Consider the following 14,661-nt stretch of genomic DNA (forward strand, 5'->3'; position numbering starts at 1 on the left):
CGTCAGTCGCTATCATGCTATGACTGTTATATGCGTCGTTAGCTACAAACGTTTGAATGATCTGGAAAACATGACCAATCGGTGTAAATCTTTCAATGCACATGATGACTGGTTGTTATCCGAACTGTCATTGGTTCAAAACGTAAAAGTATCCTCCCGCTTCTTTAACCAAGGAGTTTCACCTTCAGGAATGAAATACCGTTTCGTTACTTCGAAGCTCCATTGCTAAGATCTATTTGGATATTGCATGTTCGAAAAATAAACATTAGATATGATAGGAACAAATGACATTTCGACACAGCGGGAAAAAGGTTCAACTGTTTTGTTACTGTTGTTTGTTACTAAAATTAGCCGAAACATACATACACACTAACACAGTTACTTAGCCGAAACATACACACACGCTAACACACACAAAAAAAACACCCAAAAACCGATATGTACTCTACGAATTTAATTACGTGCGCGCAAAACAGAAAAAATACCCTGCGGGAAGTCCCCTCTGTATCTCCGTTGAACGCCTCGGGTGAATTTTAGAAGATTTAAGTGACGTTTCAATACTATTAAATTCCATTTCTGAGGACATTATGATCTCTCAAAACAACAGCTCATAATACAGTAATCGAGTAATATTCGTATATAAGAAACAGCTAAACATGCAATGCAAGAGGTTTTAATACACGTATATAAGAAACAGCTAAACATCTATTCATTCATTCGGTCAAGGCAGGGACGTATAATACAGTGTTATATACGCCCCTGGCCAAGGTATGCTTTTCTATTCTCAAATGCAAAATATGTATATTTTCAAAGATAATTTCCTTCCTTCGTATTATTTATATTTAATAATTGCACAAGTCTGAACACACGGGGTGTTCATAGTGATATGTTTTTAATATACTTTCGTCTAATCTCAATACAAGATGGACTCTGTAGGATAAAATGGAACTCGTCTTCAATTTAATTATTTGGACAGCATTCACATATTCTACGTCTCCTCTCAATGTTGTGAAAGCGACCATTTTTGATATTTAACTGATGTGAAGACAATCTAAATGCTAGCTATACATTCTTATATACATCCTCAACAGACTTCAGTAAATAATATTGCATGCAAAAAAATGGTCAATTAGATGTTTGTTTAGGTCACCTAGAGTAGCATTAATAATTTTTGCTCCTATTTCCTGGATATGATAATCTTTAAATCTTCGTTCTATTATCCTGTACATATCTTTACTTATACAATCTCTGTCCCAAACGTAATATAGATCTAATTTATCTATTTCTTGTTTTATAATGTATATCCACTCATCTTTCATCGATAAGTTTTAAACAGAATTTCATGATTTTTAACTTTCTATTTGAATACCGTGACCGTCTATCCAGTTAAAAACATACAAAATCAGTACCTGTGCATTTTTGACACCAAACAATCTTTAACAAAACTAACAATGGAGTTTCTCTATTGCTGGTTCTTTGTGAAAGCTCCATATCTCGCTTTCACTTATACTACTGACATAAGTATCAAACACAGAACATTTTTATGTAACATAAGATTTTTAAAAAATTTACTTTTAATTACGAATAAAGATTTTCCCTCGTTAGCAACATGTTTCTGAGTTACATTGAATTTTCCATTGAAATTCATCAACAATTGAATTGAATTCATTAGATATATTGATTTCTTAGTTGTATCACACGTTCCGTTTTTCTACAGCTCTTACATTACCACCATTTTGAACAATAATAATCTTAGTTTTGGAGACAGTATGTTTTAACTTCCTTTCTAAGTTGTATATAAACAATGAATGTAAAAGTTTCTACAACGCTTCGTGTATCTCGGCAATCAATACAAAGTTATCCGCATATGTAAAAATCAGTTAAAGCGGCATATTGCGATAGAGAGACAATTTTCATTTTACAATCATTTACATATAGGCTGTAGAGAATCGATGAAAGAATATATCCCTGGAACAAACCGGTCGTGTTTGGACAGTACTCTGATAGTTACCGAAAGATGTTACATCTTTATATAACTACTCATTAATTTTCAACATTTTCCCTTTTATTCCATGTTATATAAGTTTAGACCACAAAAAACTTCTTTCAATCAAATCAAACGCTTTTGTGTAGTCTGTAAAGCAACAAAATATTTTCTCAGTGTTTCGTTAATTAAGGTCTGTGATGCAGAAATGGTGTTTATAGTTGAAAACACAGGCTTGGATCCAAATTGCACTATCCATTCTATTGCAATTACGAACACGAAAAAAATACTCGGAAACTTTGAGTTAAATATTTCTTTGTTGTCTTTGTACTAGAAATAATTATTTTCTGTTGGTTTCATTATATAGATAGCGTTGTATAGCACGGTACCTTGTCATGTGGGCGTGTAATGTAAGATTTCTTATTAATGTTTTCAATCAGTTTGTCATATTTCGGCATAAAAACACTGGAAAGTCAATCATGATGTCCAAGTAGGGTTTCCGGACTAAATGTGGGCCTTTTTTAGTTGGAAAACTCCTTTGGCGACAAGTTTGTGTAGACGCTTACTTACTTATGTTATAAAACATTTAATGTCTTATAATTAGTCATGATTATTTGACTCGAGGTGCTGGCAAATGACTGTGTTGTTTTTAACGAGGCTGAAGGGTGGTATTATTGGGCGCCGGTTTATGTAACATCAATAATTCGAATTAACGATAAAACTAACTCGAATTAACGATATCACTAACTCGAAGTATTGATATCATTAATTCGAAATATTGATAATTCATTTAGATATGTCATAAATTCAACTTGATATCATGAAATGTTATATTACTTATTATTAAGGAATACATTTATTTAATATTAAATTTACGGAATTATTGATATAATTCAATCACAGATATAGATATATCGAAAACCGTGATTAAATGACTTGTTGATATCACTAATTCGAAATTATGACATCACTAAAACTCAGTCCTAAATTATTTATATCAATGATTCCAATCAGTGATATAATTAATTAATCGATTGATGTAAGTAATTCGAATAAATTATATAAATAATTTCGAATTAAAAAAAAAAAGGTTAAACATATTTTATTGTCAAAATAAGTTTGAACAAGGGAATTGGGCACAAGTTATTACAACTTATTGGAGCCCTCTCCTATCATACATTTTCAAACACATGCTTATACAGATATAGGCTTAAACGTAGATTATACATATTAAGCATTCACACGCAGACATAAATACATGTATAAGAATCTTTTAAAACCTTTTGCTGAATTAAATGAAATTTTGCACATATCTAAAGACAAAATAGTTTAGGTCTTCAGAAAGATCAATACTACCAAACAAAAGAAGCTCTAAATTCAAATTTCGAATTTATGATATCACTTAATTGAATTACCGGTATGAATAATAAGTGTACTTAATGATATCGAAATTTGAGTAAGTAATATCACTTAATGAATTTATGATTTCAATCATTCTATTTAATGTTATCAATAAATATGTTTTTATATCAATAGTTCGATTTATTGATATCATACTCTGAAGACTAAAACGGCGGTATGCTATTAAACTCAATATGATTCTCTATTTCATAACTTAATCAGTCGCGAATAAGGCACTGTCCATACAAATTATCGCAGAATTACTAAATGCCTTGTGCAATATCAGTATGCAGTATGGTGCAAAATAATAGATCTAACATTTCTTACAGGGTTTGATCAATGATACACATGTCTAAAGATACGAAAATTTATATCTATTCATAATTTGTTTTTTTATAACTTGGGCTAAAAAAAGTGATATCTACCTTCAGAATTCGTAACCGATAAATCTACAAACTAAAACGATAGAAAAATCTCTTTAGCTTTAGGTTGGAGTTCATAATATAATTGGAAAAAAACTGTTAATGAGTAGAGAATTTAACTTTCTATCTCCATGTATTCATTTCCAATCTAGGAAATGATTCCTTATCCTAACTTTCCTTGTCAGATTTATAGTTTCTGTTAGAAACGGAGATAGATTAATATAAGTTGGAAAACTTGTTTCCGAATCCATTTCTTATGATTGTTCTTTGTATGTATGAGTTTATATTAAAAAATGGGGGTTGGGGTTTGGGATGGGGGAGTGGGGATACCTGATCCCTGATCTTGAAATAGATTGAAGCCTACGACTGTTTCATTATCAAAGAGATTTGACGTTTCGTCCAGGTTATAATAAAAGAGTGGCCAGGGGGAGGAACATGCATTTTCCTCCAATTTCTCGTAAGTTGTATATTAAAGCCTAACGTGAAGTACGAATGTGGCTTACTAGTTAGGAAATACTTTTTAAGCTAGATCATCAAAACTAGATCAAATCAAAATAATAATATATTAAACTATGAAACAACTAGAATAGTTATTGGTTAAAAGAATTACACAAGAATACGTTTTTCAGCACTTACATAATTAGGTCGCGATGACCTCATTACTTCAACCTGTTTGTCAGTTACTGCGCTCTGACATACTGAAAACCCTGTGATATTATCTAATCATTTCTCGAATGTTTCCAATTCGTAAGTAAATAAAATCATCATAATTGTGTCTTGTTATTTCAACTGTTATCTCCAGGTTACCTTCATAATCTAAGGACGGGCCCTACTTCAGCACGCTGAACTGCCGGTCAATGTCAATTGTAAACTTGGATCAGGGTAAACCACTTCTCTTATCTCAACTTATTATTGCACCATAAAATGTGATGTGAAGTGTAATTAATTCGTTTACTCATATACTTTATTTAATATTTAAAACAAATTTCGTTATTAAAGTTACAGTCCCTTCCAAATTTATTTGTTTTAAATTGATTCGTTCGGCGGCATGTTCAGTCAGCGGTCTGTTATCTGTTAACTACTCTAATGGACGAAATTCAACAATTGTGGGTCCCACATTGTTTATTTTCCGATTTTTTCCCATTTTTACTTAAATTGAAAACAGTCAGTTTTATTTTCTTTAATTAAAGGAAAGTATCTGTTTTGTTACATATATTACGGGGAAAATAAGATAAAGTTTGTTTTTTATAGTGATTTTTACGTATATTGGGGCTTTAACTACTCTAATGGACGAAATTCAACAATTAACTATGTATGAAAAATACGTTCGTTGATACCGTGTTGGAAAGAAACTGAATATCCGTAATAGAACTGAATTGAATTCAATATATTTTTCTTACATAACACATTGATAGTGACACATATTTAAATATCGTTTTCAAGAGATACCGTACATCCTTAAATAAAACTGACCGTTTAATCCAAAATACAATGTATGCTATTTTCGTGATTGCCTGGTCAATACAAATAACCTCAATAAAGCTTGTATGTTATCAATGATATGACTGTGTTGTGATGTCGGGATGATTGGAAAATGAAATGACGTCATATACTCACAAGTAACTTCTTCGTGACGTCACAATGGAGACCAGCTGACTTCAAGTTTTATATGGGAAATTAACTTTTCTGTTATAGGTCTATGAGCAAAAAACTGATCTTGTGATAGAAAATCATCTAAAATTCGTTTTCGTTACGTGTGAGTTTCATGAATCTTGTCCCTTTTACTTCGCCAGTGCATATTATATGCTTCTTTTATACATTTGTTTGTTCTACTCATGACGTCATATTGGATATGATGTCACTAGATTGTTCAGACAATAAAATGTTCGTTTCGAGTCAAATTTCGCCTGACTATAAACAAAGGAATCAAACGGAGAAAAAATAAGATCACAAGAGAATATCTAATTTCTAAGGTCCATTGTATCCCCGGCTATGAATAGTGAAACTTAAATAAAATATATCTGTGTCGGAATTCGATCGCATCAACCGATAAAGTATAATCGAAGGTTTATTGCAGATGGCATAGACGTATAAAAGTCCTACGTGCTTAAACAATAACAAGCACACAAAGTGTAATAATGGACAATACTGATATCACATGTTTGTGTTATTTTAACCTTTCGTACCGACGCAGAATTTCGAGATAGCTACATCATCACTCAATTGTGCACACGGTGTACTACGTCCGTTCTAAGCACAGATTAGTGTTGCCGTTCAACCTTTGAACTGTATTTTGTCAAAGGGAATATAAAGCTCAGACCAGCCTGCGCACTGCACATATGTATTCACAGTCCATCCCGACAGTGGGAACTGGACTTAACATGGATATTAACACAGCGACAGTTTTTCTAGCCATTGTGGCGGGAAGTTTAGCAGGTATTTTGAATAACTATTCTAAAAACAAATAACGATTTAATTTTTAATCGACAAAATTGTCAAATGCATGTTTTTTGTTTTGTTTTTCTATCACTGTTGAATAATATATCATAAAATGTTTTGTCTTTTTGTATAATACGTGAGTTTAAAAAAATGATATTGATTATTCGATACAAATAAATAATAGTGTAATATTCCAAACTTGTTTCCTTTGTATGCTTGTGTTAAAATAATTTTAAAAGTGAAACACATGACAATATATTAATTTAAAGATAACAGCGTTAGTCGTCAAAATAAACACCGAATAATTTTCGTTTATTGATTATTAATCTGTAGAAATCGTAACATTTGTAAGGTTTTCTTAAACGTAATAGCCAACATTAACTACACGATTTCAGAGTCCACAAATGTAATGCGCACATCATAAAAAATATTGCTGTGCGCGCAACTTATGACAGGAAAAAGAGCATGTGTATAGAACACGAGTTCCAAGTCTAACCGACATAATGTTTATAACAAGTTCAAAACCACAGAAATGATGTCAGCAGGACAGGGTTGTTTACGGGCAGAAAAGGAGCGGTGTCTAATATCAGCTTCAGTACCATAAACTCAAAACGAGGCTTTAAAAACAATCCGTTTTGTGTGAATTAAATTTTAGTAAACAAGAAACTTTCATTTTAGCCTGAGGTAATCAAGTAGATACATATTAATATAATTAGTTCTAGAAATTGACGAAATATACTCAATTTTCGTAACTGAATGGATACCATGGCTAGTATTAAATATACATAGATATCAAACATAGAAACCGCGATGGAATGTATTTAAAAAAAACACCGAGGGCTAAAATTCATGATACATTAAGCACGTCACGTTAACTTTAGACCATCTTACTAATTTTTGTTTACATCCGCACGGAGTTAAGTTTTAATTGATAATAATTTTATCTATTGCTGACTATTAATTGGAAGGGTGCAATGTATGTTAATCGCCATGCGTTCTTAGTAGTAATACGGTTAAACACATTTATAACAGAGTAAAGTATTGTCGCTCCGTAGCACGGAGCTAGTGATAGGGAATGGGTTTTGTAATACTTCGTGTTGGTGAATAGAATACATATTGATGAAGTTTTTTGTGTGGTCTAGCAGTTATTTTGCTATGGTGAAATATAATTCTCTGTGTTGTAAATAGCGCTTAACTCTATATCTCCGATCACATTACTACACAAGTCTTGCGCGGACAGTGTCTTTTGCTATAGTATAATTCTTATTTTCTACAGTAAATTGATGACACGGAAGTCACGTGCTTCAAACGATATTCTATTGCTAGGTATTATGGGAGAGAGAAAAAAGTTACTCTTTTTTCATTGGCTATATATAGGGACGAAACAATCTCCTTCAATTCTGCGTCATCTTCAACAGCTCCCAGGGGCTTGGGATCTGAACGAGAATCGGTCCATGTCTAACTTTATTTCATATGGGAGGGAAATATATTTAAATGATTTTAAAAGTCCTACTTATCAAACTACTTGTATATTGAAAATGTTTGCGTGTTGTAGGTCCTGTGGCGCCTGTTTCCAGTAACTCGTGTGCAAGAGAGTGTACAGGTAAGTATATATTGTAGATGTAGACTGACATTGTGTTACAAGATGTGTTGTGTGTATGTGTAAATATTTTTGTAATTAAGTTATTGATACACTGCACTGGAAATAAAAGTTTAAAACGTGTATCACCAGGAAGCAAACGAGCAAATGAACATTTGTCAATACTTGAAAACTAACTTTAATATTCAATATTGAAGTACCGGTTGGTGGTGTTACGAATATCGGATTGCGTCTGCTTGAACTTATCTGTGGAGTGACAAAGGCCACAGTTCATACACGATAATTTCGTCTTTCAAGGTCGAAACAAGGACGTTCACGGGATGCATTCATGTTTTTATCATGTTGCGTTCATAATACACACCAAGAGGAAATTACCAGCTTTTTAAAGAATGACTGTGTCACAGGTCTCACAATGGTAATTACGAGTTACGATGTAGGATGTCATTCATTACTGGATGTGCTGACCAGGAATTGACCAGTTTGGTGTGTGGCGCCACCTTAATGTATCGACCTATTTATGTCAATGACTACCTATCTATATAAGTAAATAATACATATACGCGGATAAGATTATCAGGTCATCTCCCTGCAGTCCATCCTTGATCTCATTGATAACCAAATCAAATATCTGTACTAGTTGCATCAATGTCCCATAGAAAGTTCTAGGCATTTAGGCTTTGGTATTCATATATATAACACCATAAAAATGACAAATTTGTTCTAGAAATAAAGAGTTCCATTTTTAAATAAAGTTTATGATGTTAAATACAATAGTACAAAATTCTTACTGGCGAAATGTGTCTTCGCATACGAGGTGGCTTTTTAAAACCAAACTGTAACAGACAAGTTTCTTGACGGTCTCGTAATGATTGTTTCCGTACGTCATGACAACAAAATGTTTTGACTTCAAAGGAGAGGTTCAAACATGGTCCATTTTAAAGTGAAAAACTGGTTTTTTTTTGTGCAGGAACTGCTAAGTGTATTACCTAGTCTCTTAGAAAAAGCTGACTAAAACTAAAAAAATGCATTAAGTAACACGTTTGGGATGCCATGGCCAGATTTTTCTGGATCTTGTAATGTTAGAAATTTTGTAAGGATATATTAGCATGCCTTCAAATTGTGGTGTTAATCTGTTGTCAATAATGGTAGGATTTGTGAATATTTTCATGTTATTTTGAAAACTATCTAATGAAAACATAGAAAAAATCTTGAGATATGCTTCCTGTTGAAAACACAAAACTACATATTTCGCTCGAGTATGAAATTTTTAGATCAGTGAAAAACAGTGACATTTTCCCTTAACATTCCCTCAATTTGCCGTCTCCTCCCCTCATCAATTAAAAACCTGTATGGGCTCTAAGGAACATACGGTATTCAACTGACCTGAAAGTATGTTCCTGCGAAAAGTAACTATTGATGACTGATTGAGTGGCCGTTGAATGACCCAAATTGGTAGCCCCTTTTCAAATTATGAATGGTCGGTACGCCATGCTGAATGCAAAATGCTTTTAGATCTTTTTATTTGTTTGTTTGTGAAATGCTTAACCTGACATTTTTTTTGTCCATCAGTAAATTTTGAAAAGAAATTAATAAACGAACACATTAAAACAATCACAGCGAGACATGTTAATTTAATTGAACAGTCTGTAGAATCATTATTTTTTCACGCTGCAGACATGGGTTCGATTACTGTCGGTATGCTCCACGGAAATGTGTTTTCCACTATGCTTTCACGCACTTTTTTAAAAACTATATTGACGGACTTTCCTTATTAATATCTGCTTAATATTTTTTCGTGTGGAAATACTTTTGAGAACACAGTGTATATAAAACTCAGATTTGTTTTCCGTTGGTAGTGTATTTCTTTCTAATATAACTAGCGAAGTTTTGGACAGATCTCATAAAAATTTTGCTTGAATTAACACCAAAAATAATGGATTTGAAATACATGAATGCTGACTTCATGGATTATTTTTCTTGGATTTTAGGGCTCCGTATTAAACATTTCAGTTTGTCTTTTGACTTTTTAAAAATAAATCGGGAATTTGGATGAATATTATTTTAAAAAAAATCAAGCGAGACAATGACCATTTCTTTTAGATGGAAAGAACACCGAACATTTTCGTTCAAAGCATTAAGTCCTCAAAAAAGTTAAACTTTAGATCATTGTCAAATATTAAGTTTAAGTATTTTTTCACTCAAATTTACATTTTTCAATTGTTATGGAGATTTGTGGCTGTCAAATTAATTTGAAAATTAGCGATTATCTGTTGCTTTTTATTGAAAGAAAAAAAAATTCTGGAAACGAAAATGCATATTTTCTGTAAGAAATATTCAAACGCCCGTGTCCTTTTAATCACCTGCAGAAACGGACTGAAATGAAAATTTGGGCAAACTATTTTTATACCAATGTTAAGATTTATTGTCACAACCACAGTGTACTGAGAAATCTCCATCCATTCAGTGATTGGAGTCCGTTCTGTCACTATTTTCTGACAACATTTAGTAACATGCTCTCTTTTGAGTTATCTGCCCTTGGATACAGCCCGCGAAGGAAGTGGCGACAGATGAGAAACATATATGTTACCTAGGTGGATAGAAATCATTATACAAGATAGTCTAGCTATTCAAAAGCTCCCTTTTGTTGCCCCGAATTTGATTTTGTTTTTATGTTGAAGTGCATTGCTAATGAGTAACATTTACGCAATTTTGCATAAACGTACCAGGGACGGATAGGAACTGTCTACAGTGGTAATCCCTTTTGTGATTCCTCATTGGGACTAACTTATATCGATGAGGGACATTGTCAAACGTCCCATATAAATGAGTCCCGAAGAGGAATCCCAGAATGAATAAGTCTAAGGGTTCAAGCTGGAAAAGTTAGTATTTGTAAATTATTTGTTTTCACGACCTAATTTACTGTAGTCACTTTACAGATGGGACACATGAAACTCTATTTTAAAACGGCAACATATATATATAGTCTGCTTTACACATAAGTTTTATACTGTATGTCGTCAATTGCAACTTTTAATACTGAAATATGCTTAACTCATTGAAAATGTTCGCGCCTATTATTAAAAGTTATTTACTTGTTCAAAGTTTGAACCGGCCACATTACTCGCACGACAATATTCCTGTTCGGAATACATTAATTTGAAAAAGAAGTGAAAAATTCGCGGAAATAGTTTATGAATCGATTACTCGGTTTTTACTGCTTTTTTCACTTTTTATGAAAGTTTCTAATATTGTATGTTTATTAGAGTACAAAAGGTTATTTTTGTCTACTAGCGCTTGACAGGTTGGTGATGTGCTTTGTAATATTAACTTTATTGACTACCAATAGATGAAATATGGCACATGTATATATACTTGACCAATTCAGAATTTATTTCATTCTCGTAGTTGTATATGACCTGAGTAACCTTGGTGATCAAGGTTCTATTTACCGCGATTGTTTGGTATAATTGATAATGGACATGATAAGATAACTAGATAATAATTGATAAAGTATAACTAGTTGTACTCTGCTATATGAACTGATGAAAGGTATTATACTGGATGTTTGTAACAACAGTGTAATTATCTAGGATATTATCTTTAGCTACTGTGCAAATGTGTTCTTGTGATTATCACGTGCTCGTTGATCTTAAGATGATGGAGTAAAGGATGTGTAACAATGATAACATTTTAGGATATGATTGAAATCACGAAATTGAATATTCATTATGAACTGTTTAGAAACTAATACTTCTAGTAGGCATTGAATAGTAAAGTTTGTGTATTAAAACTTTATTTAAATTAAAATACTTCCCCTCCAAACATAGATAAATATGTCAGTGTTTTTTTTTTTTTTTTTTTTGAAACATTTAAAAAAAAAAACTAGCATGAATTGTGGTTGTGATTAAATTTACCAGAAATCAAGAATGACAAAGTACATCTTGGCTTTAGCTAGGTCTTAGAGATTTCACATCAGTCAGAGCTAAGGAAAAAAAACATGGAATTGTACATCTGTATTTACATACTGACTTCAAACTCCAAATACTGACATATTTAACAATGTTTGTTACTATAAGCAGTTATAACAGCAAGTTAGAAATATTTTTTTTTACTTATAATATGCAATTCAGATGTTGTTAAAATATCAAAATGAAATTTAAGATATTGTAATAAAATATGCGAACATAATTTTCTTTAAAAAGTTTATGTAAAAAATTCATTTTTCCAGATAACAGCAAGTTTCTGTATCAGCCAGGGACGGTATATGAATTTCTTTATGAGGGTAAGACATTCACTGGTATACACGGGGCATCAGAGGACAATGCAGGTTTAAAGATAACTTCTAACGTTTTAATAGGAGTCATTTCCAAGTGTGAATTTACGTTGGAGGTAAGTTGGTTTTGAATATTTTCTTTGATCTCTCCCGATTCATAATATAGGAATAAAAAAAGTGAGCCATTTAGTCGCTATCTGTTCATTTATATAAATTCTAATACAAGGTAAAATAGGCAAGTAGGACGTTTTGTGAATTTGGAGGTGTTTGAAAATACCTCAGTACATTTAAAACACTCCTCCATCTGAAAGCTTCTCAATGTCCATATTTTGCAGCAATTTAGTGCTATTTCCAATATTGTTAAAAAGAAATTTCATTTTCTATCAAGACATCCATAGTTTTTAAACAGGTATGAATTAACACAATACCAACTTTATTAAAATGAAAAAGTGTAATGATAAATCCTATATAAAGTCAATGTAGAATTGGTGTTAAGCTATTTTCCACTAAATAAATAACCATCAAAAGTGTTATAATCCTGTCCTGTGTTCAGTATGCCTTTTTATGTAGCTAGGAATTAGATACTTTTTCTGTAAATGAATCTTTTCCATATTTATAATTGGAAAGTTAGAATCCTATACATAGTATTAATGTTTTAAAATTTGGTACGAAGAATTTCAGTACTTCCAATATCAATTTTTTAAAATGGTCTTAATTTTGATGTTTATTCAGCTATCTGATACAGTTTTATATGGAGCGGATCCTGATCGATCAGTTCGACTAAGAAGACACAGTGATACACGAGAATTTAAAAGAGCTTTACAAAATAACAATTTGAGGTTCTCCTTCCAAGATGGTGTCATAGATCAACTGTGTCCCAGTGATGATGAACCAACATGGGTGCTGAACATCAAACGAGGCATCTTGTCCGCATTTCAAAATGGAATGGAATCTCTTGGCAGTGACCATGAAGTCTCCGAGGTGAAATGTTAGAGGAAACAGGAAGATCAATCAGGCCTTGTCTATCCTGTATTCTGAATTAGGGAATTACAGAGTTAGGGAAAATTTGTTCCCCATAACATTGATAGAGCTATTGTAGAAATGGAGTGGTCATTTTAATCGCTCAAGACTTCATGTGTAGATGTTCAGATCTAAGTCCTTCAGTTGAAGTTGTGAGAAATGTAGAGGACTAAGTTTGCTCAATAGTTGACTACCTGGTAGTCCTGTTGATTAAAGAGTCTGTTAAGCTTGGGAGCATTCTTGGTTCGATTCTTTGCCCAGCAATAACATTTTCTCCTCTCTTTCTGTTATATTCAGGTTTATGGAATAAATGGTAGCTGCAATAAAGAGTTTTAAGTGTATTTTTGTGAAGTGTTTCAAAGATATTTGAATTTTAGATAATTGTTAGCCCATTTATCATTGTTGATGTCTTTTCACCCTCTTCCTACAATCCATTTTTTTTTTATAATTTTGTTTATGAATCTTTGTAAAACATCGATGTTGAAAATGTGAAGCTTTTTGAGGAACTGAAAAAAAGGAAGATGGTTCACTTACTTTAAGTAATTATTTTTTCAGGAGTGTTTTCATTGAAGTTTTAATTTGATAATGACACATTGACATGATTTTATATTATGTAGACTGATGTGACAGGGAAATGCCCCACCACATACAAAATGATCCAAGACGGATGGAAAACAAGAACAGTGAAGAAGACAAAGGATATGAGTGCCTGCCAAGAACGTCATGGCTTCGATAGTTCAGCTCACTCCATGCTTTACAGAGTACCATCAGTAAGGAGATCCACATAAAATGATCTATTAGAGACGTATCAGATATCTGTAGAATTCTTTCTTTACTCTTATCTCTTGTCAAGAATTAAAGAAGTAACTTCAAAGTTATGCTTCAGTAACACAATTTTAAAAGTCAGTAAGATGTAGTTTTACTATTCAGAGACACAATTTCATAAGTTCGTTAAAAAAAAATTCAGTGATCAAATGTCCGATTTCAGTCTTTCAAATTCCAGGAAGACTAGGGGTTTCATAGGTCCAAGTAAAACAGATGTGATCAATTTTATTTGAAGATTATCAAGTTTTTGTGCTTTGATGTAATGTTCTAGATTATGTTTGAATATTTTTTTTTGTGATTATTTAAATAAAAAGGGAAATTATATATTTCTCATGTTGATCAGAATTAATGAAATATCAGATGGTCTCAAAATTTTTCAAGACATGAGCAGGTCATGATATCCGGTGTCAGGTTGACCTGGCACATGCCAGGGATTTCGTGGCTCTGACACGTTGTATATATATTTGTACTGATTAATTTCAGAGCATACAGAGTTTACCTCTGATGAAAAGTACCCATGAATGTAGTCAAGATTTTAACGTTCAAGAGAAAATTTTAAAACGCAGCGTCTGTCATGAGATTCATTTGTTCCGTCCATTTTCTAAAGAAGACAATGGCGCTACCACAGAAGTAGTACAGAAGCTCACATTTGTTTCAAGTATCAGCAGATCTGTTATGCAAGGTGAGGAACCTTTCC

At 32.4% G+C, this 14,661-nt stretch overlaps 1 protein-coding gene across 1 annotated transcript in view; it reads left to right on the plus strand.

Annotated features, from left to right (window-relative positions):
- The first annotated feature begins 6,188 nt into the window (after window positions 1-6,188).
- LOC132545532 (uncharacterized) overlaps window positions 6,189-14,661 on the plus strand; it is a 44,421-nt gene continuing 35,948 nt past the window's right edge. Inside the window, 6 exon segments of the mRNA XM_060209216.1 lie at window positions 6,189-6,243; window positions 7,802-7,849; window positions 12,075-12,235; window positions 12,852-13,100; window positions 13,757-13,909; window positions 14,448-14,646. Coding sequence (XP_060065199.1) covers window positions 6,189-6,243; window positions 7,802-7,849; window positions 12,075-12,235; window positions 12,852-13,100; window positions 13,757-13,909; window positions 14,448-14,646 — 865 coding nt within the window.

This window comes from Ylistrum balloti, unplaced genomic scaffold, assembly GCF_031769215.1.
Source record: "Ylistrum balloti isolate Yb309-2 unplaced genomic scaffold, AGI_CSIRO_Ybal_v1 Utg369850, whole genome shotgun sequence".
In the NCBI taxonomy this organism is placed as follows: domain Eukaryota; kingdom Metazoa; phylum Mollusca; class Bivalvia; order Pectinida; family Pectinidae; genus Ylistrum; species Ylistrum balloti.